General features: G+C 40.9%; 1 protein-coding gene across 3 annotated transcripts; it reads left to right on the top strand.

The window, feature by feature from the left end:
• The first annotated feature begins 296 nt into the window (after positions 1-296).
• Positions 297-25,833, top strand: NAP1L1 (nucleosome assembly protein 1 like 1). Of its 3 annotated transcripts, none has more exons than XM_082241130.1 (15): positions 297-432; positions 9,773-9,811; positions 11,444-11,532; positions 12,199-12,253; positions 18,173-18,314; positions 18,514-18,594; positions 19,510-19,638; positions 20,597-20,668; positions 21,637-21,776; positions 23,646-23,791; positions 23,893-23,912; positions 24,274-24,396; positions 24,939-24,971; positions 25,111-25,161; positions 25,280-25,833. In XM_082241130.1, the coding sequence occupies exons 2-15, from the start codon at positions 9,795-9,797 to the stop codon at positions 25,313-25,315; spliced, it is 1,134 nt and encodes a 377-aa protein (XP_082097256.1). In that variant the 5' UTR covers positions 297-432; positions 9,773-9,794; the 3' UTR covers positions 25,316-25,833. The 3 variants fall into 3 exon arrangements, with proteins under 3 accessions (XP_082097256.1, XP_082097255.1, XP_082097254.1); XM_082241129.1 differs by having other exon boundaries at positions 299-432; positions 12,151-12,253; positions 19,513-19,638; XM_082241128.1 differs by having other exon boundaries at positions 299-432; positions 12,151-12,253.
• The last annotated feature ends 1,377 nt before the right edge of the window (positions 25,834-27,210 follow it).

The raw sequence follows: 27,210 nt of genomic DNA, 5'->3' as shown, positions 1-27,210 counted from the left end.
AAGCGCGCTCGCGCTCTGTTGTTTGTCCCAGGGAACCCGGGACCACGTGGCCTTGCCTGTGGCGTGCCCAAGGCCTGGCTCGCGCCCGGGCTGAGGTGGTTGGCTGGGACTTTAGTTGGCGGGCTGATTGGCGGGCGAGAGAGAGAGAGAGAAAGAGGCGAGAGGAAAGAAGAGCCCGTTGCTTGTCACTAGGCAAGCAAGGCTCGCCGTTCCAAGGCGCGCGCGCGCACGCACGGGGTTGCCTGGAGACAGGGGCGCGCGGGAAGAGGAAGGGGAGGGGGAAGGACAGAGAGGAGGAGGAGGAGGGGGGATGTTACGTGGTGACGTTAATTCTATATGAGCGCGAGCGGCGGGAGCTCGGGTCTTTTTACCGCCAGCCGCGCGGCGCTTCTCCCTCGCTCCTGAGTCACTGCGAGACCCGGCCTCGCGCAGGTAGGCAAGCGGGGCGCGTGGGCTCGGAGGGTGGGGGCCGCCTGTTACAATAGGAGGCGGTTGGTGGCGGGGGGAAGGGAGGGAGGGGGAGTCTCTGCCCTGGCAGGGGGGGGGGATCTCGCGCTCTGCTCTGAGGCGGAGGGAGGGAGGGGGAGAAAATAGGGAGGGAGCAGAGGCGGCCCCCTTCTCTGGCGGCCCCTCCGCAGGCGGGGTACGTTCCCCCACCGTGGCCGTTCTCGATGGGGCGGCAGTACGTGCGCCCTCCCGCCTTCGCTTCTCCCTCGGGGCGAGGCTGCGGTCAAGCGGGCCGCCCCGGCTTGGCCTAGTCCGGCCGGCTGAGCCACAGGCGAGCACGTGGGGACGAGACGGGGCTCTGGCTGGGCGGCCTCCGCCTCCCCTCCCGCCCGCCCGCCCGCCTCGGGCATGTTGAGGAGAAAGGAGCCGTGGTGCCGGAACGTAAATAAGCCTCGCGGCGACTGTGGCGGGTTGGGAGGGCGGAGGAGTGGGAGGGAAGCGGAGGGCCCGATGGGGAAGGGGGGGCAGGGCTTGGAGGGGGGGCGCGCTTGTGGCGGGAAGGTTGAGAGTCCCTCCACGTTTCCTCCTTCTGTTCGGAGCAGTGGCGTAGCGTGGGTTGTCAGCACCCGGGGCAAGGCAAGTAATTTGCGCCCCCTAACCAGTAGATTTGCGCCCCCTAACCCTAACCCCAGATGTTGCGCCCGGTGCGGCCGGCCCCCCTGCACCCCCCACGCTACGCCACTGGTTCGGAGGAGAGGCGAGACCGGCCAGAGCAGCTCCGGGAGGGCTGGGTGCTGCTCGAGGAAAGGCTCCCCCCCGGCGGAGCCTGGCCGGGCTGGGTTCGCCAGGTAGTAAACAACCGCTGGCCTCGGTTTCCCGCATTTTGTGTGCCCTTCTTGTCGCTCTTGAAAGGCTGCAGGGTGAGTGTGTGTGAATAAAAATGGGCGTTTTGCTCTTGTTGAGGTGTCAACTAAGTGTAACAAATAATCGGCCGTTTCTGGCTCGGGGGGTAGTTGTGCTGCCTTTAAATTATTCCAAACGTCCTTTATTAGGTGTTTTTTTTAAAGGTGCCACAAAACCCGAGGTTTTCTTTTTATTTGGTTAGTTTACAGTCGCCTGGGTGGGTTGCACTGAAGGCGAGAGGGCACGCGGAATGACGCTGGGCGGAGGCAGGGAGGCTTACGGTCTTGAAGGTACTGCCCACTGCCGCCTTGGTTTTCAACTGGCAGATGGATCATCGCACGTGGGTTGCGTCTGATCCAAGGTGGGTCTCCTCTTGAAGCGGTGGATTACGGGTGCGGAGAGACGTGCCATGTAAAATATAAAAAGAAGGGTCCGTGTTGTGGGTTAGGTTAAAAGTGGGTCTGAAAAGGCAGCCAAAGACGGATTTGTCTCTGTAATGATAGGCTAGCTAAGTGGAAAAGCTTGTTGTGGAACGAAGACCTTCAAGACATGGCTGTTTTCTGTAGTCTTTGTTTAACATCCAGCAACAGCCTGTAGATGGTCAGATAAGTGCTGAGAAGGCCTGACACTCAGCTGGAGTTGGTGGCTTTTCTTCAATTGTAAATACCAAGCAAAGCAGGCTTTAAAATTGGCTTGGATTCCAAACAGTGGGTTTCAAGGTTCATATTTACCTTGAAGATCTCATTGAACAATAGATGTTGAGTTTTTCACAAACAGGGATTTTAAAGATCAAAAGTGACCCTTCTAGGCTCCATGTTGTGTGTCTGATCTAATATTAAATTTTGTGTATGGACTCTAATGACAATTTTTGTCGCCTTAGTATATTTGCTACAGCAGTATAGGCAGTGTAAAAACATGCTATAGATTTGTTGGTAACTTCAAGCAAGTCACCAGTCTCTGCTTCAGTTACTCTTCTGTAAGTTGGGAATTTTAAGGTATTTGAGGGTGGATTTGCAGAATTGTAAAGCACTTTGTTCCCCGTGTTATTTAGATATTCATAGCAGGCAGTGATAAAACATTCAGAATAACAAAGTCTCAGTTTAATCAGTTTAACAGATTCCCATTGTGTATGTTTTAATAGAGGTCTAAAGCTGGAATTCTTTTAGCCGTTAATTAGGAGCAAGCCCTGGTGAACTTGGTGGGACTTACTTCTGAGTAGGCATATATAGGATTGTGCTGTTAGTGAATGCATTGTGGCTTAATTCCACATAGGTGTGTTTAGGATTAACCATGCTTGGCTTGCATATCTCATAAGGCACGAATTTGAAAGGGATATACAATTGATATTACGTACCACTGTGTAGTTCAAATAAGAATTGCAAAAGTGACCCTTCACTTGTTCCTGTGCTTCAGGATTTAATAAAGTATGATTTAATAAAGTAAATAAAAAACATTCACACTTAAGATGGAGGAGAGTTGCTCTTCAGGACTAGGTAAAGGGATTATGTTTAAAGTGATGGTGGTTACATTGGGTATTTCTTAGGCCCCTCAAGATGGTGAAATGTGTATTTCAACAATGCTATGTGAGTTGAAATTTGTTTGAGATTGATAGTCCTATGTAAGTGCTGTTCCCATAAGTAAGAGCAGTGGTGTAGTGTGGGCGGTGCAGGGGGGCCGGCTGCACCGGGCGCAACATCTGGGGGGGCACTCGCAGCTCTCTGCCCCTAGGGCAGAGGGGGAGCAAATTACTTGCCTTTTACGTGCTAACAACCCATGCTACGCCACTGAGTAAGAGGTATAATAATATGGCGTGGAAGATCCCTGTTTCCCTTCCCCTGTGACAGTGTATGCACAGATGCTGTGTGTCTAGGTGCAAAGGCCCTGTATGATTTTTATCTTGTTCAGCTGTTTGCATTCCTTAACCTATGGGTGAGGGGAGCTGAACAGGATTATTGGAGTTCTGCACAGACCTCCATTTTCTGTGTTCCCGTGCATGTGTGCCATGAGGATGCAGGGCACTTGTGCATGGGGGGGGGACCCCGGAATGTGCTTGTGGTCTGCTTTGAGGTTTCTATCTTAACATTGTCTTGGAAGGTTGCAAATGGCACCATGCATGTACCTTTAAATGAATGACAATCCTATTTTACCTTAGTACAGTGACTTCACCAGACTCATAGCATCAACAAAAGTGATGCTTAATGAAACTTGTGTATCAGGGTCAATACGTGGAAGTTAGACTGCATTTTGGAATTATAGTACAGGGATGTAATAATCTTATCCAGCCCAGTAGAGAAAAGAAGAGGAGGAGGAGTTTGGATTTGATATCCCGCTTTATCACTACCCAAAGGAGCCTCAAAGTGGCTAATATTCTCCTTTCCCTTCCTCCCCCACAACAAACACTCTGTGAGGTGAGTGGGGCTGAGAGACTTCAGAGAAGTATGACTAGCCCAAGGTCACCCAGAAGCTGCATGTGGAGGAGCGTTGACACGAACCCAGTTCACCAGATTTTGAGTCTACCGCTCTTAACCACCACACCGCACTGGCTCTAGTGCATCCCTATCTACTATAAAACTTCTTAATATGGGTAAAAATTGTTGAAAGAAGGTGACACTAGGTAGACTAGCAGCAAACTATGCATAATGTTGACAGAGAGAACTGGCCAAACATTGAGACCAAAATACAGCCACACCTGCTATGATGCTGTTCTTTCTGCCTTTAGTTCATATGACTCTTCTATGTCCGAACTCTTTTATTTGCTCTTTAGCAGTTCTTTTTTGTTGACAAAGTAACTCCAGGTCTCTTTTTACTATCCTGAAAACAGCACTTTTTACACTTCGATGACTAGTGTATGTATTTCTGCTAGTCTTTTTAACATACTTGTAGCACAGTACAATGTCACAGCTTGTTCTATTAACCAGTAAGGTCCCCTGATACGATTTTGTTTTCATAGTTCAATTAAGTATAAAATTATTTCCCTTACAACTAAATCCTTCTCTATTGCTTATATTGGCAGGAATTCTCTTTTTATTTTGTAAGGATGGTGTGAGCTGTAACCAAAACGTTTGGGGGAAATCTCAGAAAACAAGTAAGGAGGGGGCACTTAGATGCCTTTGTCTTTCAGTTCCCTTGAATACCAGGAAGGGAATATAATGTGTGAAAGTTTGAGGTGGAGGAATTAGTTCCATACCTCTCCTCAGGTTGTCCTTTGCCTTTGTCCACTTCTAGAGGCTATCCCCCTTTACATTGAAATGCCTGTTGGAACATTTAACCTAGTGCATGTTGATTGAATGGATCTGAGAGGGTTCTATTTGATTTAATTAATTTTATAATGAAATATTTTTAGATTGTGTGATTATTTGACTGATTATTTGATTGTTGTTAGCCGCCCTGAGCCCGGCTTTGGCTGGGGAGGGCGGGATATAAATAAAATTTATTATTATTATTAGTGTATTGTTCCGGAATATACTTTGTTACTTCTGAATGATTGGCAGCAGTCTGCGCATGTGCGACCGCCGCAACCTGGATGTAACCCGTTCTGGTACTTCCAGGTTTTGGCACGTGCGTACCCCCCCAAAAAAAACCTCTACCTGAAGTGTCTGCAACCCGAGGTATGACTGTAGTTCTTAACAGGGGTAGCAAACATAGTAGTTGTCAGATATATGGACTGCAACTTGTAACTTTCCCAGCTAGGATTGAACAACAGACTTGTTTGAATCCCACACTGAATCAGACTGATTTGTGCTGAATCTGGATAGGGTCAAGGCAGCTATAGAACATGTCAGGTAGACCCAAATTGATTTGTAGTGATATGTGCTGATCTGGAGCTTAAAACAGTCTCTCAAAACTCCAGATAGACTGTCTCCAAAGTTGTGCAATTATTGCAACATCATTTAAGGAGAACATTCAGATGAGGTAGGAGTGGAAGTGGAGCAGGACATTGTTCATTAAGGGTCAGAATCTCATCCACCATTGTCACTTAGGAGTTCTGACTCTTAGAAGTAGTTTGGTGGCATTTATGTTCTTTTTCCTGCACAGTACTCTACCTGTCCTTCGGCTTATTCGTTTTCCATTGTTTCTTGATCAATCCCAGTCCCATACCTACACAATAACATAAACATATTTGTCTTTGTCTTAGTTACTTAAGCAGTGTCACACGCCCCTCCCATTTCGACCCTAGTTTTTTAAGGTTAGGTTTGCATTTTATTTACATCGGTGTTCTGTTTTCTGTGTCTCTTTATTTGTGCTTTTGTGTTGGTAAGTCTTGTAAGTACATTGTGTGCAGTCGGTGCACAAGGAGCACACATATAGTATAATAGCGCATACATCAGCATTTTAATTTTTTTTCAAAAAAGCAAACTTCATAGATGGGTAGCACAAAACCCCTAGAGCTACTAGTCTTACATTTGGCAGGGTTAATCTCCTTTTGAGCAGCTATTCTACAGATTTCATTCACCTAGGTGAAAAAACAAAGTTATGGTCATTTTGATTTCCTGGTGCAAGTGATTTGAAATACAGTGGTACCTTGGGTTATGAACTGTCCTGCTTACGAATGCTTTGGGTTACGAACTCCGCAAACTCAGAAGTAGGTGTTCTGGGTTGCGAACTTTGCCCCTGAATACGAATATAATCCGCTTCTGGGGCCTATGCAGGGAATGTGCGCCTTGGGTTAAGAATGGACTTCTGAAATGAATTAAGTTCGTAACCCAAGGTACCACTCTACAAGTTTTGGATTTTAGGTAGTGTAGAATATGAGCTGTGTATTCTATGGGGCATTCACTGAAATGCTTGTAAATTGACTTCTGCTCATTCAGGTGGGACTTACCCGTCCTTTTGGTCCCCTGCAGACCCAATGTCTCCCCAAAACCTGCTCTGGATGTTGGGTGACCCTCAAGAGCTGATGGGAGGATAGTAGGGGACTGTAGAAGGAGACCATCTTAACATGTACATAAAATATTTCAAAAAAATTATTCCAAATATTTTAAAGTCTCTTTTAGGAAATACATTTTATCCCCCCACCCCTATAGTTTCAGAAACTAATATTTCTATACCATTTAATGTTTAGATCTGTTCCTTAGTACATTTCTGTTGACATACCATCTTAGCAAATTGCCCTGTCAAATATGTACGTGTTTACTTTAAAAAGAGAAATTCATATGAAAAGAGTAGATAGAATTGGCATTTGAAGCAACTTTGGATCTGGCAATCCTTTGTGTTTAGCCAAATATGCTGTCTTGCATTCAGCTTCATTTTCATTTCTTAAGCTGCCTTTAGACTTCAAACCATAAGGTATATAACAATACTTTTTCTCCCTCTCTGCCCAAGAACATCTCAGATAAGATTTGCTTCAAAGCTAAAGAGAAGGTACCATGCTTATGTTAATTATCCTTTTCTAGCAGGTTGAAGCTAACAGAGCAATGACAAAGTATGAATGTTATTGTTTGACTTTTGTTTGAAATACATTAACTTCTGCAGATTGCTTTCTAAAGAATAAACTTGTACCAGGAATAGTTTTATAGAAGGCCATCCAACTACAATGTTTTCACTAAGTAAGACAGCTACTGTCACAAACTTGAAATTTACTCCCCATCCACCCAAGAGTTCAAAGAGGAAACGTACAGTCCAGTTGAAGGCTGTGAGGAAAATTTCAAGGGAGGGGAAAATCAATGTTATGTCTTTCTTTACCCCAAGTCTTTGCAGACTTGAGTCTTGAGCAGATTGATTTTACCCCCAAGAAAAATCTAGCCATGGTTTTGCACTTTTAAAAGCTTATGTATATGCCATGGTCTTTATTTATTTATTTATTTATTTATTTATTTTAAATGGACATCCTGCATGCATGAAATATGCAGGAAGTGACAGGGCTCATGCCTAACCCAACATTTTGTTAGCAAGTGTTCATATTCTGATGTTTCAGGATGAAACGGGCTGTTCATTTGGCTGAGAACCTGCTTCTGTTGTATTACATCTTTTTTCACTTATTCCATTAATATAGAAGTGCTTTTGTAACTTAATTCCTCATATCAATATTTTAGTTGTCCTCCAAGTTTAACTTAAGTGTATTTAACTGTGCTTAAGAAATGAGAGATTGAACTTTGGGTTTGGTCTTTATAAGCAGCTGTTCTAATCATCATTGGTAAAGCCTGATGACACTACCAAGCAAGGCTTCAGAGTGAGCCCTGGCATTGTCAGCATGTCTTGCTACTTTGTGCCAGCAACTCTGGCAAGGCAGAAAACTGTTCTGGAATCTCAGTTGAAGGTCTCTTGAATATCACTGCTGCTTCTGTCCTAGTGCTGGGGTGAAAATACTTGATAGAAAATTCTGATAGAGAATTCCAATGAGAGATTAAATGACTTGCTCTGCAGTGCAGAAGGAATGAATGATGGAGAAACAGTAGTTCTGGAAGATTCGTGGGTATTAGGTTTTTTGATGCGGGGCAGAATCATTTATTGAATACCACTGTTGAAATTGTGGTAAGGTCACATACTTGCGGATACATAAGTTTGTTAAGAAAAAATGAGAACATTCAATAATTTCCACATTCTTTTAACCCCCAGGATGCAATGCTTGGTTGCACATACTTCATGAATCTACTCTTTCCCATCTCTTATTCACTCTTATCCTTACATATTTTTAAAAGAAAATGGAAGTTGCTGGTTGCAGTTCATCTCTGGGATGCAATCATTGATCATGTAGTGAAGACTCAGGCACTCTTGATAAATCCTATGCCATGCCACTGTTGCTTCTATATTTGCACTCCAACCATAAGAACAGTTACTCCTGTGCTCCAGGAGGCTCGGTTGAAGTTCTTCCCATGGCCTTTGTTACTCCAATTTAAGATGCATCTTATGGCTTGGCTTGCAGAGCATCTGCTCAGTGAAGAGCAGTGTTCGAAATTCACCAAGCTCATTTTGCAAATGGCCATCGGCCACTTGCAACCACATGAAGATGCCTGGGCTGGCTGACATCTTCACCATCTGGAAGTCCATGCCTAGAGTTCATTGGATCTGGACTGTTTTAACACACTTCTGCCACATCCTGTAGAATTCTATCAATTCTAATTTATCTGCACAGTTGGAATAAATTTCAGGAACCAAAATGCTTTTTCTGTGCAGCTTGAGCAGGAGCAGTGAACAACGTTAGTTAAGTGTTGTAGCTTACTCCACCCCATTGCCCTCCTTACAGTTGTGAAGAATATCCCTACATTATGAATGGTCCATGTCACCATTCATTAAGGGGAAAAAAGGTTATGCTGAGCATTGGAGTCCTGAAGTCGGCAATGTGCTGGGAGATTGGAACTTTTCCTTGTCTGCAAGGTGCTTTGAAGTCCAACTTCAGGACCTCAAAGCACCAAACTTCAAATCACCTGACATAATTTTTGACACCACTTATTTTGGTCCACGGACCCAGAATGTTTCCACACTAATGCTGTAAGAAAGCATTTTATCAAGTTGTAGATGGAAATTGCTGACAGCCACTTCCTTAACAATACATTTTTCTTTTGCCAGGATAGTCACAGGGATCCTGCAGTTACATCCATGCGGTTCACACCTGAATTTCTTAGAGTCACCATAGTTTTTCTCATGCTGATAATGCACAATGCTGCAGTTTATCCCCAAAATGTATATATCATGAGATGTGAGAAGGAACACCCTAAGATTATGAAATTAAAATAGTATTTACACATAGTATTTAAAGTTGTACTTCCAGATAACATGAAATACTGCCATATAAAAGGTTTTGTATCATGCAGAAGCCTTCAAATCTTGTATCTTCATCTGCTGAATCTTAGGCCTGTGACACTAGGTACAGGATTATTTCATATGAGTATGAAAGGATGTGACCAAATAGGTGATATGGGTGAGAGGGGTTTGTGAAAAGAAGGAAATGGACATCAGAGAAGGAATTGAAATGGGACATGCCTCACATAGCCAAAAACGGCTGGAAATTGGAGACATTAAAATAAATGGTGGCTGGTTGAGTGATCAGCCCTGGTGAGACCACTATGTTAAGTCTTCCATGCAGAAGCCTTTTAAGTGGTCTCCCATCTGATGGCTGCAGTGGAAGAATTTGCCTTAAATTGTACTGTCTCTCGACTGACAAATAGTCCTGTAATTCAGAATGTGCACAAACCTAGCAATGCTAAAACCTTTTGTATATGATTTTGGGGTGGGAGTACAAAGTTTAGACACATTGCACTCAGTAGTAATGTCATACAATCATTAGCTTTTTTCAAGCAGTCTCCGACGTTAGTTGTAATGTTAGAATACGAAATGATTGACAGTATGACAAAACTTCAGGCTGAATATGTTTCCCAAAGGCATTATAAAAGGGTCCTATCCTGTTTTATTATTTTATTGTTCTGTTTATTTTATTGTTTAAGCTGCAATTTAATGTAAAATAATGTTTTCTGTTCTTTTCTAGGGGTTTTCTGAGGTCTGGGAAAATGGCAGACATTGACAAGTAAGCATGCTAAATTTTGGCTAATGTGTCGTTCTATCTTTAAAAGGTTCTATTGTGTGAAATCTGCAATTGTGTTCTTTCTTACAAGGGCATATATAGTTAGTAGCAAACAATGTTCTAGGTCTTCCAGCTGTTAATATAAATTTGTAAATTTATAGGCAATACTTTTTAATCCTAGACTTAGTTCATATAGTTAGCCAAAGCCCAGCAGTGTTTATGTTGGGAGGAGCAAATACCGCTTATTTTGACCACGCACATGATATAACCTGTTCTTCCCACTCAATTTTGTGTGTGTATCAGGCCTGCATGTAAGGGCTCTCTTGGTGCTTTTCCCATATCAAATGCTATTGCACATTTATGCAAAGTGTATACTGTATTCATAGTAAACTTTACTTGGGACTTAGGGACATATTCAGCAGGTTCGATTGAGTATTAGCAATTTAATTGTACGTATGGATCCTGGTCCCTTAAAGGGTTGGCAATAATTATAAACCACATACATGGACTCAGAAAGAGGTGTGTACTGGTCATTTCTTATGTAGCTATTTGCAAGCAGGCTTGTGGTTTACCCAATAGACGTACATATCAGGTGCAAACTAGAGAACATTGCATGCCTTCAGTCCTGTCACAGTGAGGACAGGGTGTTTTCTCTTCAGTTAGGATAATAATGTTAAATCAGAAAGACAGTGTTGTCTTACCTCCTCCTGAAAATGTCAGTTACAGTTGCTTTTGATGCTAAAGGCAAGGTAGTGCAGAGTTGGGGAAAGATGCAAGTAGAAACATTTATGCAAGGAAGGTAGAACATCAATTAATTTTCAGTATGTCTATGTAGAACATGGGTTGCAAGTTGTGAATACAAATTTTACTTCATCCCCTCCCTCAATAAAGTTAAAAAATCAAACAGTCAGCTTGTAGAAGTCTGATTCTAATAATCATTTATCACTCTTGGAGGGTCTTATCAAACCTTTGTTCTGTTGCCCACCAGTTAAGCTGTGCTGTGGCGCTCAGTCCAGAAGTATTAGTCTGGCTTATTATCAGGATGTGACCATTACAGAGTATAGTTATGCTCAATCTCCTGATGCCAAAGGGTTTGACAAGTTATATCCTTCCTTCTACTTGTGATGGATCTCTGGTGCTTTGCACTGCACCTAACACCTTCCAATAACATACGTGCAATTGCAAACTATCCAAAGGTTCTCTGTGTAGCTGGAGTAAGTGTGCATCTCTCCTCTTCCTCCAGTGATAATTGCTTTTTAAATCAAACTGGAGGGAAAGTTAGGATATTGCAGATGAGAGGAAATCATTGGCTATATCTGTCATGCACAGTGCCTCTTATGGATCATGAATATACACCTTAATTAGAACAGTGTTTGTCTCTGATTATACTGGCTTTTTGCATGTTGCATGTGCTTTTGCAATGAGAGCCTTAAAAAGCTCAAGTCCCTGCCAACTTAGAGATAACATATGGAATGTGCATTAGAGAAATGGTTTGAAAGACACTAGCTTCTGGGCATTTTCTGAACTTTAATATGCTAGATTAAATCTGAATTGGTAACTTGCTAGATGTACTTTCATACTAAATTTTTTGGGTTAAAGAGAATTAAATTCCTGTTTTGACTTGGAATTTAATAGCAAAGAACAGGCTGAGCTGGACCAGCAAGATATGGAAGATGTTGAAGAGGTAGAAGAGGAAGAAACTGGAGAGGATGCTAACAGTAAAGGTAAGGGGAAAATGAGCCCAGGCAAAGGTTTTCTTCTGTAGGCATAATGGAAGAAGTGCTTTTCTTGGCTCAGTCTGATACCTGCTGGTTAAATATTCACCTTCAGCAGATCTTGCCATTCAGAGGAAAAACAAATTGATTGTTTAGTGCAATGCTTACCTTAAATGCTTTAGGCAAAATTGTCCTTGTATTAAATGCTAGTGTGATTTTTGTTTCCCATCTCATAATCTAGCTTTTCCTGTACATGCTTACTTGGAGGCAAGTATTGCTGCCCAAGTAGTGTGTATAGGATTGCTGTCTTTATAAACATGGATATTTAGCATTTAATTTTGCGACTCTTGAGGTGTGTGTTAGACCTTATGTATCCTAATTATATGTGCTACCTCTTGGTTACTTAACATGGGAGGTAGACATTTATAAATAGTTATCCTTCTGCTATTACATTAGATCTGTTCAGGCAGGTTTCTTTTGATGCTTGACTTCTAGACAATAAGTAATGCAAAATCTTGACATTTTATGTTCTATCATTTGGTAAAATCTGAATTGCAAGCACTGGGCTAAAATTTCATAATGGGGGAGTATAATAGTGTTTTTTAAAACTTCTTTTGTTTTGTTAAGCACGCCAGCTGACTGTACAAATGATGCAGAATCCTCAAATTCTTGCAGCCCTTCAGGAAAGACTTGACGGTCTGGTTGGAACACCTACAGGATATATAGAGAGGTAGAGTGTTCTGCAGTTACATATATTAATTCCTCTTTGTTCTTACCTCTTTAATAGATAAAATTGTTTGCATTATGTTAAATGGTCATTGTTCTGCAATATTAAGTACAGAAGTATGACCTACAGGTTAGAAATAGTGATGTTGGAAGGTAGTCTAAAATCAGGACATAACAATCTGCTTGAGAGAGTAATAGTGACTGCTGCTTCAGAAAACTTAATTAATTAAGGCTGCAGTTACACACACACACACACACACACACACACACACACACACACACACACACTGCTTGAGAATAAGTATAACTGAACTCAGTTGGGCATGGAAACAATTTCACTTTTAGTATTGAAGATCAGAATGTGGTTGCTGAACCACATATCTGTTTTGTGGGTGTTGTATGTTTGAGCAGTCTATACAGGTATTTCATTTTTGAGACATATACAGAGTTTGTTTCCTTTGAAATTTGCAGAGCATATGTGTGCTCTCCATATTGCACATTCTGCCCCTCTTGAGTAACTTCTGATTTATCTCAGGTTACACTGACTCCTTGTCAGTGTAATAAAATGATAAAATTTTCTTGGTATGCATTTTGTAAGAGTGGGGATGGAAGATTGAAACTGATTGACCATACTGCTGAAAATTCACAACTCATGTACTATTTCAGGCTTCAGGTATAAAAGTGAATGTTGTGCCAGTGTAATAGGCCCCAAGTCCACTGCTTTCCACACAATGGAGAGCCACAGGTTTTTGGTAGGTAGGTAGTACAAGTAGTAACAATCCTCACCGCTGTAAGGGCAGTGATCTCCATCACTATCATTTTGTGGGCTACTTCAGAAAAGTATTAATGACACTACCTTCAGATCATCTGCAAGATTGGACTGATGGATGCTGGGTAGAATATACTGCTTTTAGATTGGAAGAAGGAAACAAGTTTCAAATGATATGTCCTTTAGATAAATCCAAAATGTGAGAATTACTTTTGAAAAAGGAAAAAGCAGGTATGCATTTGAATAGAGCTTCAATAAAGAAAGTTTCTCACTTTTTGGGAAGACATCTGTACAAGTGTTGTCCCCAAGAAGCACCTGCAAATTTTTTTCTCCCCTCCCCTTTCTTTTCCTTTTCCTTTTTACATGCAAATGTCTATAATGATTCCCTGGTAACTGTTTTTCTGAATAAAAAATGTAATGGGAAGCTGCAATTTTGACCACAGAATGAGGCATGTCTGGTTTGTTACCTCCAGGCTTTTTCTGTTCCAAAAGTGTCCCATCCTGAGGTGCCACATAAGCATTTTACTTCTATGCAAGCGTAGAAGTGGAATTCTGTAGGAAGGAAGCAACTGGGCAATCAGTTTGGAGCAGAAATGGCAAGCAAGGAGAAGGTCAAGCACCCTAGAGCTGCTGCTCTGACTAAAAAGGCCCCACACCATCTAATCGCTGGCCACAATTGATCTCACATCTGCTATGAACTTGCTTTCTTTTCTCTTGTAGCATATTTAAGTAACCTGCAAGGTCCTTGATCCAAGATCAGCAAGTCCTTACTGAGTTTCATGCTGTGCTTTCACTGAGATACTATACCTTTTTGAGAGTTTTCAAAAAGCCAGCTCTTCATCACTTCAAGTACAGTAGCTCATCCCTAAAGCTTATATAGCATGTCAACTAAAGCATTTGAAGCAAAATAAATTAACAGGAGTACTGTGTTTGAGCTTTGTCTAATGCTTGCACGTTTGCTTGATCTTAAAATGTTTTGTAGATGTCTTTTGCATTTCATACTTGATATTGCCTCTGAATATGAACTAGGACAGGTTTTGACTACTTATCTATAGAATATGCAATGTATTCCTTGCCTAAATTGATTCAAGAGAAGCTACTCTCTGTTACACAAACTGACAGATGGAGAATTGGGAGCCCTTATTTATTACTTTAACTTTTACTCCTTTGTCAATTTTTAGCTTGATCTAGTGCACTGAAATATAGTCTCCCATATCAAGCTAAAGAAATATTGCTCAGCTATGTCATTTCCTGATTGTAAGTAGTCAGCCACTGTCCCCTGGCCAGCTGATATAACTGGCTGGTGCCCCATAATCCCTGACCATTTACCATACTGGCTAGGACTGGTGATAGCTGTAGTCGAAGCATCTGAGGGCACAGTGTTAACTACCCTTAGGCTGGCCCAACTGCTACTCAGTTATTGAGGCGCCCACCTGTCAATCACTTGTTGTCATTAAGCCATCAGGTGACAGCATAAAATGGGCTCGCTATCAGCGTTTATTAGCTTATTGGCACTGTGAACCCCATTTAGTCCATTTACAGGCAGTGTTTGGATTCAAACCATGTCTGGAGACAGGACATTTCCCCCCACTGCAAACCTGTCTGTAAAGAGTCTGCAGAGGACAAATGCCACTTACCTTTGATTTGTAACAGCTTACTCATGCAAACAGGGGCTCTTGGTGGGTGTGCAAAAATGCAAAGGAACAAGAAGTTCTCTGTCATTATTTGTTGGTCTCTGTTTTTTCAACCCAACATAAAGAAATTTTACTGAAGCCAAACAAAAACTGGTATCTCATTAAAAAATTGTGGGGAAACACAGCTTCTGCTTTCAATACTCTTTACAAATATTTAAATGTTTTTCTCTTGACCATAAACTAAAGGTAACAAATATTGTGACCTCCAGGTGTTGTTTGGCTGCAAATCATGTCTGATGAAAGTTAAAGTCCAGCAAAATCTGGATGCTCCCCCTCCCTAAACCCATCCTATGACCAGCTGTGAGTTGCTGCTTTGGAATCCCTGTTGTAAAAAAGGCTCTTCAGTAGTTTAATTACTCCACAGTGCCTCAGAAGCAAAAATGATTGGTATTGGATTTCTGGAAAAAGAGTTTCGCATACACATTTAGATAAAAAATGCCCATTAATAGAGTCCTATTTTTGTATGATTTAATATGGAGTGGTTATTAAGAACCTGATTTCTTGTTATGTAAAGAGGAATTGTTGTATTTCCTCCTTTTTGTGTGTGTTTACTAATTCCCCCTGCTTTTGTGATTGACCAGTATAGGCCACATTAGCCCAAACAGAGTAGGCAGCAAAGTTACCCAATTTTGAAAAAAGACACAGTAGAGTGTCCCATTGATTGCAACAGGGTATATCACCATGTGGTATTTTTTTGGAGTGTTGCTGTACTTAAGAAGCATTCACTTGGGGTTCTTCCCCCCCCCCCAAGGTTTCTGGAAGAATATTGCTTACCCCTTTTTTAAATAGCCTTCACAGTAAACCTGGGTCTCACTTCTGCAGCTTGTAAAATTGCTTTTTATGTGTTGCAATCTTTTTCTCTTTTCTGGTTTTGGTCGTGTTTCAGAACATTTTCACATTACCAAAAATAGGATATGAATAACTGAAAGCAAGGACAATATTCAAACGCTAGGTTATATATGGTGATCAAATTTAGAAATAATTACTAGAATTTCAATTTCATAGACTTCTGAGCCAAATAATTGCCTATCTAAAATTCTCCACCCATTGACCACCTTGTCTCAGTAAGAACCGGAGCCCTCTCCTGAATGCCCAGTGTTGGGGATCCAGGAAGGTGGGTAGTGGCCTGAATCTGAAAGAAGGCACATGTCCACTCACATTCATTACTGAAATGAAGTCATCTGAATGTGTTTCTGTAAGAAGCTGTAGTTTTGGCCTCAATATTGAAATATGCAGCTTTCATACTATATATCAACTTGGTGTGAACAGATACAACAATATAAAATTAACCTTGAATTTTACTGGCTTGCAGCTTTATAAGGTTTTGCTTACAAATTCTACCTGAAAGGTGTCATCATGTTATTTATTACAAAGCATACCTAATACTGACATAGCTTGTAATGTAAAGCAGTTGTGTGCTGGTGTATCAGTCCAAGGGATCATGTAACAGATTGTTTTTATCTAACTGGCTACAGTAAACTCTATATAAATAAATTACTAGATAGAGCATTGAATTTGGAGCTTTTGCTTACTAACTGTCCTTAAGTCCACCCAAGACTACTGTATTTTTCGCCCTATAGGACGCACTTTTCCCCCTCCAAAAATGAAGGGGAAATGTGTGTGCGTCCTATGGGGCAAATGCAGGCTTTCGCTGAAGCCTGGAGAGCGAGAGGGGTTGGTGCGCACCGACCCCTCTTGCTCTCCAGGCTTCAGGAGAGCCCGCCGCAGCCCTGCAAACTCGGGGGACAGCGGGAGAGGCGCAGCGCGCCTTTCCCGCTGTCCCCCGACTTGGCTAGAAGGCTGGCGGGGGGGGGAGAAGCCTGCTCCTCCCCGTCGCCAGCCCCACAAACTCGGGGGACAGCGGGAGAGGCGCAGCGCGCCTTTCCCACTGTTCCCCGACTTGGCTAGAAGGCTGGCGGGGGGAGAAGCCTGCTCCTCCCCGTCACCAGCCCCACAAACTCGGGGGACAGCGGGAGAAGGCTGGCGGAGGGCTTTCCCCTCCTCCAGCCCCGCAAGCTCCCAGAGCGATGCCAAAGCTGCACGCAGCTTCCACATGGCTCTGGGTCCCGTTCTGGGGGCTGGCGGAGGGGGAAGCTCCGCTTTCCCCTCCTCCAGCCCCGCAAGCTCCCAGAGCGATGCCAAAGCTGCCAAAGCCCGAGCTTCCCCAGCCCCGCGCCTGGAGGGGGGGAAATAATTTTTTTCCCTTTATTTCCCCCCCCCCCCCAATCTAGGTGCGTCCTATGGGCCGGTGCGTCCTATAGGGCGAAAAATATGGTAACTTATAATGTGAAAATGGGGGGTTGGATTGAGAAAAAAGTAGGTGTATAATGTTAATATTTTGAATGAAATATCAGTGCAGGAACTTCTATCACTATTGTTGCATATGTGTGTGTGCATGTATGTATAGATGTTCTTTTTAAACAAGTCTCATCTATTCAAGAAATGGCAAGTTTTGTCCTAAGCATTGGTGCTGCAGGGTTTAAGCAATTGGCTATTGGACACGCTTGGTGAGACAGCAGTGTTGGGGAAGTTAAGGAACTTAACATGCTGTACTTCTCCCGTGTCTTCTGCTTGTATATGACGAAGTGCCGGAGGCATGCTTAAGTCTTGACTGGTGATCTTTGGAAAGTTGACATGTGCAAAGCACACCTGAAGTTGCTTAAACAGTGTAAGGCTAGGGGGCATGATGAGTTGGGTAAAGGTGGCCCAGGCTGGACTCTCTTAAATTGTTATCCTTGTCACAAATTAAAATTACCAGCTCAGAATACTGTAATAGATCTTTGTTGTCTGAATTCACCTTTACTTCAGTATGTGCTGAATTATTAAAGAAAACAATGGGTTCTTAGAATCCAGAGAATTCCAAAATTCTCTCAATGTTCAGCGCTCAGTCGAATCCTTTATCCTAAAATCAGCTGACCTGAACAGCATTTTTAATGTGTTTACTCAACTTTTCAGCTGTTAGTGTCATGTCACTTTAACTTTTGAACTGCATGGAGTGCACCTAATATACTACTTGCAAAGAAGTCACAGATAGTTGTTTAATCTGTCTTTTCAGATGCTAAATTAAATTATTTAAAAAGTTAGTTTCTAAAACATATACACCTTGAATTCTGAAATTTCAGTTGATAATTGATATTAAGAATTGTGTTCAAATTGAACAATATTTTCCACAAAGAAATATGGTCTGAAACACTTAAGGAATTTCCTGGGAGGGGCGATTATGGGGTTTATCTTGTTCTATATGTAAGTGATTCAGAATTGATACTGTTTATGTTAATATCCATAAAACCTTCAAAAATAAAAATCACTCTTGTGTTAATATCACAATTTTGCTCTGCTGTTGCTCTTGGAAATAAAAGTTAACAGGATAATCCAACTTGTTTAAAGGAAACTTTATTAGGAGAATGAATCCACATGATTGTCATTGATGTAACAATGCAGTATTATTTTCCTCCCTCAGCTTGCCTAAAGTAGTTAAGAGACGCGTAAATGCACTCAAGAATCTTCAAGTTAAATGTGCACAGATAGAAGCAAAGTTCTATGAAGAAGTTCATGAATTGGAAAGGAAATATGCTGCTCTTTATCAGCCCTTGTTTGACAAGGTACTCTTTATACTTTTACCTCTAGGGATGAGAGTTTAATTGTGCAGAGTCAAATGGGACCAAATTCCCACTGCTTCAGTAATTCTGTAACCTTTTATTTGCAAAAAAATTAATAATAATACTTGTTTGTTGCTTTTGTTGGGTATTGGGTCAAACTAAATTCTGGTAACCTGAGTAAACAAACAATTTACTCTTCCAGAGGAGTGAAATCATCAATGCAGTTTATGAACCTACTGAAGAAGAATGTGAATGGAAAACAGATGTTGAAGAAGAAATTTCAGTGAGTACTTAAATATGATTGTGGCTGGGATTAATTGTGTATTCGTGCTTTACAAGTTTGAAGTACTGTAGACTTATTCTAGTAGTAAATGCAGACAAATCATTCAATTTATAAGTAACCTTGATGGCTAGTAAACATTTTGATCGGGTTGATGTTGTTTTGTATTGGATTGATATAGCAGCCCACCAATAAACATTTCCTGTGTGTCTTACAACAATTAAACACAGTGACCCCGTTCTCATGTGGCTCTAAGATAAGACATGGCTTAGTGCAAACATGTGGATTTCCAAAGAGCAGATTGCAGCTGCTGCACTCTTCCCTGGTCCTCCTGCTGCCAAGAGGTCTGAAACACTTAGTGTGCTATGTGAACCAGGATTCATGGTTTGCCTCCTCCAGAGAAAACATGTACTTGCAACCAAAATTTGTTTGGGGGTTTATAACTCATGGTTTGTCTGGGATGAGACAAACAAAGAGCCTCGGTTCAGACAGCACATCGTACCATGGTTTACCTCACACCAGTACAGTAGCAGAAGGACCAGTGGAGAGTGCATTCACACTAAGCCATGATTAGGCTTACTATATGCATACTGAACCAATATATAAAAAAGTAATTTAAACGAGACAGCCAAAAATCTTCCTGTACAGATGCAGCATAAAAACAGCATAAAACATTTTACAACTCATATTTAAAAGAGTTAAAATGTTCTGATATCCTATGTGTGCCTTGAGAGGTTCTGTGTAGCTTTAAATAGTAAGATGCCTGTCTTACATAAATATTGAAATATACAGCCACTAATCTGATAGTATTTGACTGAAGGTTTTCCTGTTTGTTGTGGTTACTAGTATAACACTAGATTTCTTGGTTAGTGTGCAGCACTCAAATTTTAGAAAGAGTAACTTCTTAATTTTAACAAGGAGGAAATGAAAGAGAAAGCCAAGCTTGAAGAAGAGAAAAAAGATGAAGAAAAAGATGACCCTAAAGGAATTCCTGAATTTTGGCTGACTGTGTTCAAGAATGTTGACTTACTCAGTGATATGGTTCAGGTAAAAGAATGACTTTTAATTTCTTGCAATTTTGCTGGTAAGCTAAGTGTTGCATCCAGTGTTGTCTTGCTTAGAGTAGACCCACTGAAAATTATGGGCGTGACTTTCCCAGGTTCACTGATTTAAGTGAGTCCACTTAGAGTAGAATTTAGCTCCAGACTTTAAGGAGCCTGGTTTTTTTCTGGAATTCAGCTTTAGTTTCTAGTAATCCAGTAATCCATTTTTTCTGAGAAACATTCAGAAAGAATAGATCATTTGTCTTTATGAACTCAAAATTCTACACCATAAGAACATGACATAGTTGTCTTAGATCTACAGTGGAATCTCGTCCAATATTTTGTTCCTAAGTGTTTCAGCAGTGCCTTTTAGGAAACCCACAAGTTAGGGGGTGATGGGTGCAGCTATTTAAAGTTGGTCCCCAGTATCTCATATTTGATGGCATACTGCCTCAACATGGATGACCCAGTTAATTTCATGGACATCAAGTGCTAATCTAAAAGCTTTTTAAACTAGTGGTCCTGGTTACATGCTGTGGCAGTGAATTCCTCTTAAGTTTCTGAACTTTCTACCACCTACATTGAATGTTATTCAGCTGTCATTGCTCTCACATGAGTCTACATTAGAAGCTGTCATAAGGGCTTGAAAGTAACATGTCATACAACAAACACTCTGATTCTTGAAAAGCTGGATACCTCACTCAATATCACATTCCACATTTGAATCAAATTGCAAAGTACATACAGCCCTGGGCATGTGGTATGCTTTTTCATTTCTCAGAAACTTGTGTTTTATGAGAGTACTTGTTCGATGGTTGCCACTACCTGGAGAACTAGCTTTGATTGAAATATGGATTTATGAATCAAATGCTCACCCCAGATTATTTGTATTTGCTTCCTTTTGATATGTTACACTGCTTTTTCTTCTTGTAGCTACATGATAATTGTCATGTTTTTTGTAGGAACATGATGAACCAATTCTGAAACACTTGAAAGATATTAAAGTGAAGTTTTCAGAGGCTGGGCAGCCTATGGTAAGTTCTTGATGAGAGTACATTGAATATTGAGATACATAAACTCTGCTTCTGTTCAGTACCGTACAGTAATCAACTGTAACACTTGAAAATTTTGCAATCTATTCTATGCTTGTAGGAGGGAGTCATAAACTTTATGGTCCACATGACTTGTTAGCTTAAAATTAGGGTTGAGTTACATACGTAGGATTTTGATACTTAATCATGCAAAGACTTATCTCTGATTTGCGGCTGAATGTGTGGACTGGCTCCATTTGAAAAGGATATATTATGAATATGGATATGTGAAGATTCCCTAAGAACTTTATAAAGATCTGTGTTTCCAGTTGGGCATTGCTAAATGAGAGCTTTACTGAAAATGGGATCCCACCAGTGTAAGTTCCCTGAAAAAATGGGGAACACAAATGAATGCCATGCAGAAAATGAAATTTACATTTACGTGTTTGTTTTGCAAAATTGAAGTATAACAGTTTGGTTATACTTTTGAAGTATAACAAAACATTGTGTAGACCTGCTTTCCCCACTTGATACCCTCCTGATGTTTTAGACTCCAACTCCTAACCCAGCCAACTCCCTGCTGTCTGAGACTGATGGAAGTTACAGTCACAGAATCATAGAGTTGGAAGGAACCCTGAAAATTCTCTAGTCCAGCCCCCTGTAGTTCAGGAATATGCAGCCGTCCCTTACGGGGACTGAACCTGCAACCTTGGCATTATCAGCACCACACTCTGACCAACTGAGCCATTCAGCTGATGTGTCCAAAACATCTGGAGGACATTGAAGGTGTAGAAGGCTGCTCTATCCAATGTATCCATTTGAGCAAGAAATAGAACTTAAGCAGCACTGTTTGCTCCTTCATTGTACTAAAGTAATTCCATTGTTTTGACATATTGGATAGCTGACCTGCGGTGCTTAATGATGCATTACTCACTTCTTTCTAACACAGTCTTTCTATATTTTTTAAAAAGACTTTCACATTAGAGTTCCACTTTGAACCCAATGAATATTTCACAAATGACGTGGTGACAAAAACATACAGAATGAGGTCAGAACCTGATGATTCTGATCCTTTCTCCTTCGATGGACCAGAAATTATGGGTTGCACAGGGTAAGTGTGATGTTCTCTTTAAATAAGTGGTTGACAGTCTTCCATAACATGAGACTTCCCCAGTTTGCATGTAATTCTAAGCCAAACTCTTTGCAGGCTCCTCAAAAGGAGATAGCAGCCCAGTCATTTAGCGACTATGCTGAGCCAAGCTGTGGTTTTGCTTAGCATCCTGTTCAAATTCACATTCATAGTTTAGCTCTCTCCAGGCAAATCAAGAGCTATAACCAAAGTTTACCTGCTTGGTTTACCGGCATGTCTGCAAATGAGGACAAAATCTGTAATATATTGTAAGAATATATACAAGTAAACTATGACAATCCAGTAAATTAAAAAAGTGAGGCAAAGAAAAACAAAGAGTAACATAAATTCCACTAATGGCAGCTGCTATTAAGTTCTCAAGTAAAAGAAGAGTTTTTTTAGCTGTCAATCTAAAGGCTAGCAAGTAGGTGCCTGACAAATAAACAGAGTTTTAATAGGCAATGTTCTATCACCTGAAAAGAACTTTCACTTGTTGTTACCCACCTTGCCCCTGAAGGTGGGAGCACCCAAACCAGGGCCTCTGTTGAAGTCAGTATGGGTGTTTATGAATGTGTGCCTGCTTACTTCACAATGTAAATTTGCTTTAGTACAATAGATCATATTTTAATGGACACAAAATGTTTTAACTTGTGAGTGATATACCCCTTACTCTAAAGAGAGAGAGATAAGATAGATATAAATTATATGTGCATGCTCTACACCCAGCAATCGCAGTGCAGAAAATTACAAACATTTAAACCTGATACAAACCATTTAAATTCACAGATATTTCCTGGCTCTTACTCAGGACCAAAGTCCAGCCCATATTTAAGGCATTGCAATATTCACTATTACATTTTAATTAGCAATTTTATCTCTCCTAACCTCTAGGAACATTAATGCCTTGCCTATATGCTGAATTCCTTGTGTAATATGCATGCTGGAAAGGTTGCTGGGGGTTTAGCTTGAGATTGCTCACTTTTTGATTTAGGGCCTTGTGCATTGCTTTGAAGTCAGGTTCTTCTGATCCTGGTATTTGAACCAGAGTTATGAACCTAGTTTCTGGTAGTTGAATGGTGCTTGTTATCCTGCCTGTGCACGATCATCACGAGTGCCTAGATACTAATCCACCCAGCTTTGTCTTGCCAGCCTAAAGACAAAAGTAACTTGTATTGCAACATGTTCAAAGGAAGTTACTTAAAGACATCTGGATGTTCCAAGATGGTTACTTTAAAACATCCAGACCTTCTCTGCATAAGCAGAGGAATTCCCCCCCACCCACCCCCAGCATGTTCAGCATTACTTGAAGTAATTAGTGGCAGAGTTTCAAAGTGATGGTAACACCTTTGATACTACAGTGCTGCCTGCAATACACTTGAGAGGCTTTATGGAGAAGATTCAAATAGGGGGTTTAAGGGCAAGGACAGCCTATTGGAGGACTGAATGTCCTGGAACAAGAGAGACCCTGCAGCCTTTCAGCTTAGATGTATTGCAGGTGGGATATGTGTTGAAATACTGTATGATGAGAGAACTAATTTTCAAACTACGTATTTTGCGGTTTTATGACCCCTCCCCCTGTGAACCGCCCTGAGACCTGCAGGTATAGGGCGGTATATAAATTCAATAAATATTAATACTGTTAAGAGGGAAAGAAAAATGTAATTGATTCATTTAATTCAGGTGTTACTTTCTTCCTCATACTAGACGGCTCTGGGAAAAATAGCATGAGAACAGGCCTGACACTGGCTTGTTATTCATAGGATTGAATTGGACTCCAACCCAACAAGTACTTAACTAGCTGAAATGCTTATATAAGGATATCATTGATTTATTAATTTAATTTTCTCATAGGTGCCAAATAGATTGGAAAAAGGGAAAAAATGTTACTTTGAAAACTATCAAAAAGAAACAGAAGCACAAGGGGCGTGGAACAGTTAGAACAGTGACGAAAACAGTTTCCAACGATTCTTTCTTCAATTTTTTCAGTCCTCCTGAAGGTAAATGGTTTCTGATGTTTTTTTTTATTATAGTAAAATCTGAATATTGTGGATTTTTAAATATAAGTATAATCCTATATCTTACTACTTTTCCTTTGCAGTTCCTGAAAGTGGAGACTTGGTAAGTCCCTCTGGTTTAATTTCCTAATAAATATAACTTGGAGAATATTTAAGATAAAAGCAGTAGCAAGAGATAAATTTTAGGCTTCTTTAAGATAATTTGAAGTGATTTAAGCAGTATTTCAAGTTTTCAAACCCAAATTAAATGTGTTATTTTTGGTGACTGAAATTGAGAATTCAGCACTCAGTCGGGGCACAAATAAAGATTTATTTATTTTTGTGGAGATAATGAATTAATTTTGCAATCTGTTATAAATAATTGGGGAGAATATGGCTTTAGACAAATTTTGTGTCATAGAATGGTATTATTTCCCCCCTTAAATGCAAAGTCATAAAGCTTTGAATTCCTATTACCTGTGCAGGATGATGATGCTGAAGCAATTCTGGCAGCTGATTTTGAAATCGGTCACTTTCTACGGGAGCGCATAGTTCCACGATCAGTATTGTATTTCACAGGAGAAGCCATTGAGGATGATGATGATGATGTAAGTGGTGCTTGTTTTCAGCTGTGCCAAAATTACTTTGGAACAGTAGCTGTACCCCAGGGCTTAAACGGAGCTATAACATACCACACAGACTTCATTAATTATAATAGAATTAAACATAGATGAAAGTGCATGTTACGTTACGGTGCTAGATTGTACGGTTACATATAGGGCTGAATTTCAGGCTGGGTGCTTTATGTTCTTCATGCAAGAGCTTGTTTTTAGAACACGTAAAGTACGAATTGGGATACAATCAGAATGAGTTTCCCCCCTAAGCAGGCGCAATAATTAGATGTCAAAGCAATTTGGGTTTAGAGTGCAGATTTTGTTTTCATGCTAAGGTTTAAGTGTATATAGAATTGTGGCATTAATTGGGTTTTTGCTAAAAGTTCCCATGCTTTGCAAAGTGCTCCTGTGCAATGTAAATTAACATTGTATGTCTGGAAATAACTGCAACTCAAAAACTCTAATTTGCAGAGTAATGTCCTTAAAGTATTACTGTCCTCTTATCTTAATTTTTGTCTCCCTCCTTCTCCCCCCAGTATGACGAAGAGGGTGAGGAGGCCGATGATGAGGTGAGTTTCATGGTGGCTTAACTGGTTTCAGTAGTTAAAACGTAGCACAAAGGTGCTTACGAATCCTGGAATGTCAGACTCTCAGCTTTGCTCTTTATGACGTCAAGTGCGCATTCAATGTATGTCCTGTATATTTCAGGAAGGGGAAGAAGAAGCGGATGAGGAAAATGATCCAGATTATGACCCCAAGGTCAGTAATTGATGCATATGATCTTTGTAAATCATTTCCCTCCAATAAAGTTATCAAAGTCCTGTAGCACAGCTGTGGTCTTCACACTGATATGTTGGTGTGTTTTTTCTTCCAACAGAAGGATCAAAACCCAGCAGAATGCAAGCAGCAGTGAAACTGTGTATGTGGCCTTGAGGATTATCTGCACTGTAATAGCCTAAACACAACTATTAGTTACTTACAGCCTTATGTTTTGTATCTTGGTAGAATTAAGTAAACAATTTGTTAAAACAAACTGACAGAACCAGTTTAAAATGTAGGTTCCTTGTACCTAGCATTTTAATAGTACTTTTCTGCCAAAATGTAGAATGCAGTAAATCCCTAAAGCATGAATAGTTAATTCATTGCTATATATAGTTTGGTTCTTGTGAAGTCTGTTGTCATGTAGCTATTAGACTGCAGCTGTGAAGATAACCAGAACTGTTGACGGAGACCAATCTTTGCCTCCTTTCCTGAAGAACCAACCAAATCTGTCAATTTCCATCAAGACCACATTGGACGTTCATAACTGTCTGCTTGTTTATGCTCTAGGTTTTTGTATTTTGTGATGGTGACCTACAGAAAAAAAAACTAGAGACATCATATTAAGGTTGTTTACCACTGGGGTGTGAATAAACCTAGTATTTTCAGAAATTAGTTGTGTGCCTGTGTACATTTAAAAAAAAAAATCTTACAAGCATATCACTAAGATGTTTTTGCTGAACAGGACCAGCCCCTGAGGGTTATGTGCACAAGCACCAGTGAAATGCCTTCAGGGTTGTACTCCTGCACAGGTTTGTTTCAGTAGGCTTGCATAAACTATCTCAAAGGACTTTTGCACTACAACTGTAGCACTTTCCTGCCTAGAAACTTTGAAGCTCCAGTAGTAATATAACTTTTTAACTGCCTTATCCCCTTAAAAGTAGGACAGGAGAACCTCTGACCATCCATGTTTTTGGACTCCTATCCCAACCAGCATGATCAGTGGTCAAGAATGATGGGAATCACAGTTGAACATCTGGAAGGCTATAGGTTCCCCATTCCCGGTTTGTTCAAATAAGGTTATAGGATTAGGTACTTCTTTGACATGTTTCACAGAGGCTGGGCGTCTTCAATTACTCCTTTAAGATGGTCTTTACTTGTAGATGATTTGAGATTCATCCTATCTCCAGTGTGCTCCAGACAACAAAAAAGAATAAATTTTGTACGCCCAGTTTTGAGTTAAGCTGGTGATTGTCTGACAAACTTCTCAGCTGTAAACTACTAACCATTCTTTATCAGAACATCCACCTGGAAGTTTAGCCAATTTAGGTATGCCATTTGCTTTTTCCTTCACTACTTCCTTATATTCCATCTGGATATGCGTTGGGGAGAAGTAAACTATCACACCCAAAGAAATAAACTTTCAGTCAGCTTGAAACTTTCCCAACTTTACAATTTGTCCAGGACTACTTCTTTTTTTAGAAGTAGTGTGTCAAAACTATTCAGACTCAGGATAATTGGGCAAACTCAGAGATGCAGAGTTTTGGTGAATACTCTGATGCTATTGATGCCCTACTTTCTATTGTAATTCTAGTGCCACCTGAAAAGATGCTTCTGAAAGATGGAAAAACACTTTTGCCTGGCACCTGATAAAGCATGAGGAACCACAGTCAGGAGAAACTGAATAGGCGTCCTAAGCCTTACAACAGAATTCTTTCTGCAAAACAAGGATATATTTAGCCAGGGCCAGCCCACCTATGAGGCAAGATGAAGCAACTGCTTCAGGCAGCAGGGTCCACAGGGGCAGCAGATCCTGATATTGAACTTTCTCTCTTGTCCCTTCCCCCCACCCCACCTTCATGATGTAGATCTTTACTCACCCCTTCTTCCCCGGCAGGGAGGGAGCCACCATTTTGCAGCTTGCTTCAGGTGCCAAAATGTCTTGGGCCATCCCTGTCTTTAGTACATGGCAGGGTTTTTCACACCAATACCACAATTGCCGGAAGAAGTTATATTTCACCACTTAAGCAACAAATGTATTTTCATACT

The sequence above is a fragment of the Podarcis vaucheri genome (genome assembly GCF_965113315.1).
Source record: "Podarcis vaucheri genome assembly, chromosome: 10".
Classification (NCBI taxonomy): Eukaryota; Metazoa; Chordata; class Lepidosauria; order Squamata; family Lacertidae; genus Podarcis; species Podarcis vaucheri.
The sequence above is the reverse complement of the archived record's forward strand: the minus strand, read 5'-3'. Positions and strand labels throughout refer to the sequence as shown.

What these genes read in the sequence shown, in the direction of transcription:
- NAP1L1 (XM_082241128.1), top strand. An exon ending in CCTACAGGATATATAGAGAG is followed by an intron (nt 12,254 to 18,172) that starts GTAGAGTGTTCT and finishes TTCCTCCCTCAG; the next exon opens with CTTGCCTAAAGTAGTTAAGA. An exon ending in CAGAGGCTGGGCAGCCTATG is followed by an intron (nt 20,669 to 21,636) that starts GTAAGTTCTTGA and finishes TTTTTTAAAAAG; the next exon opens with ACTTTCACATTAGAGTTCCA.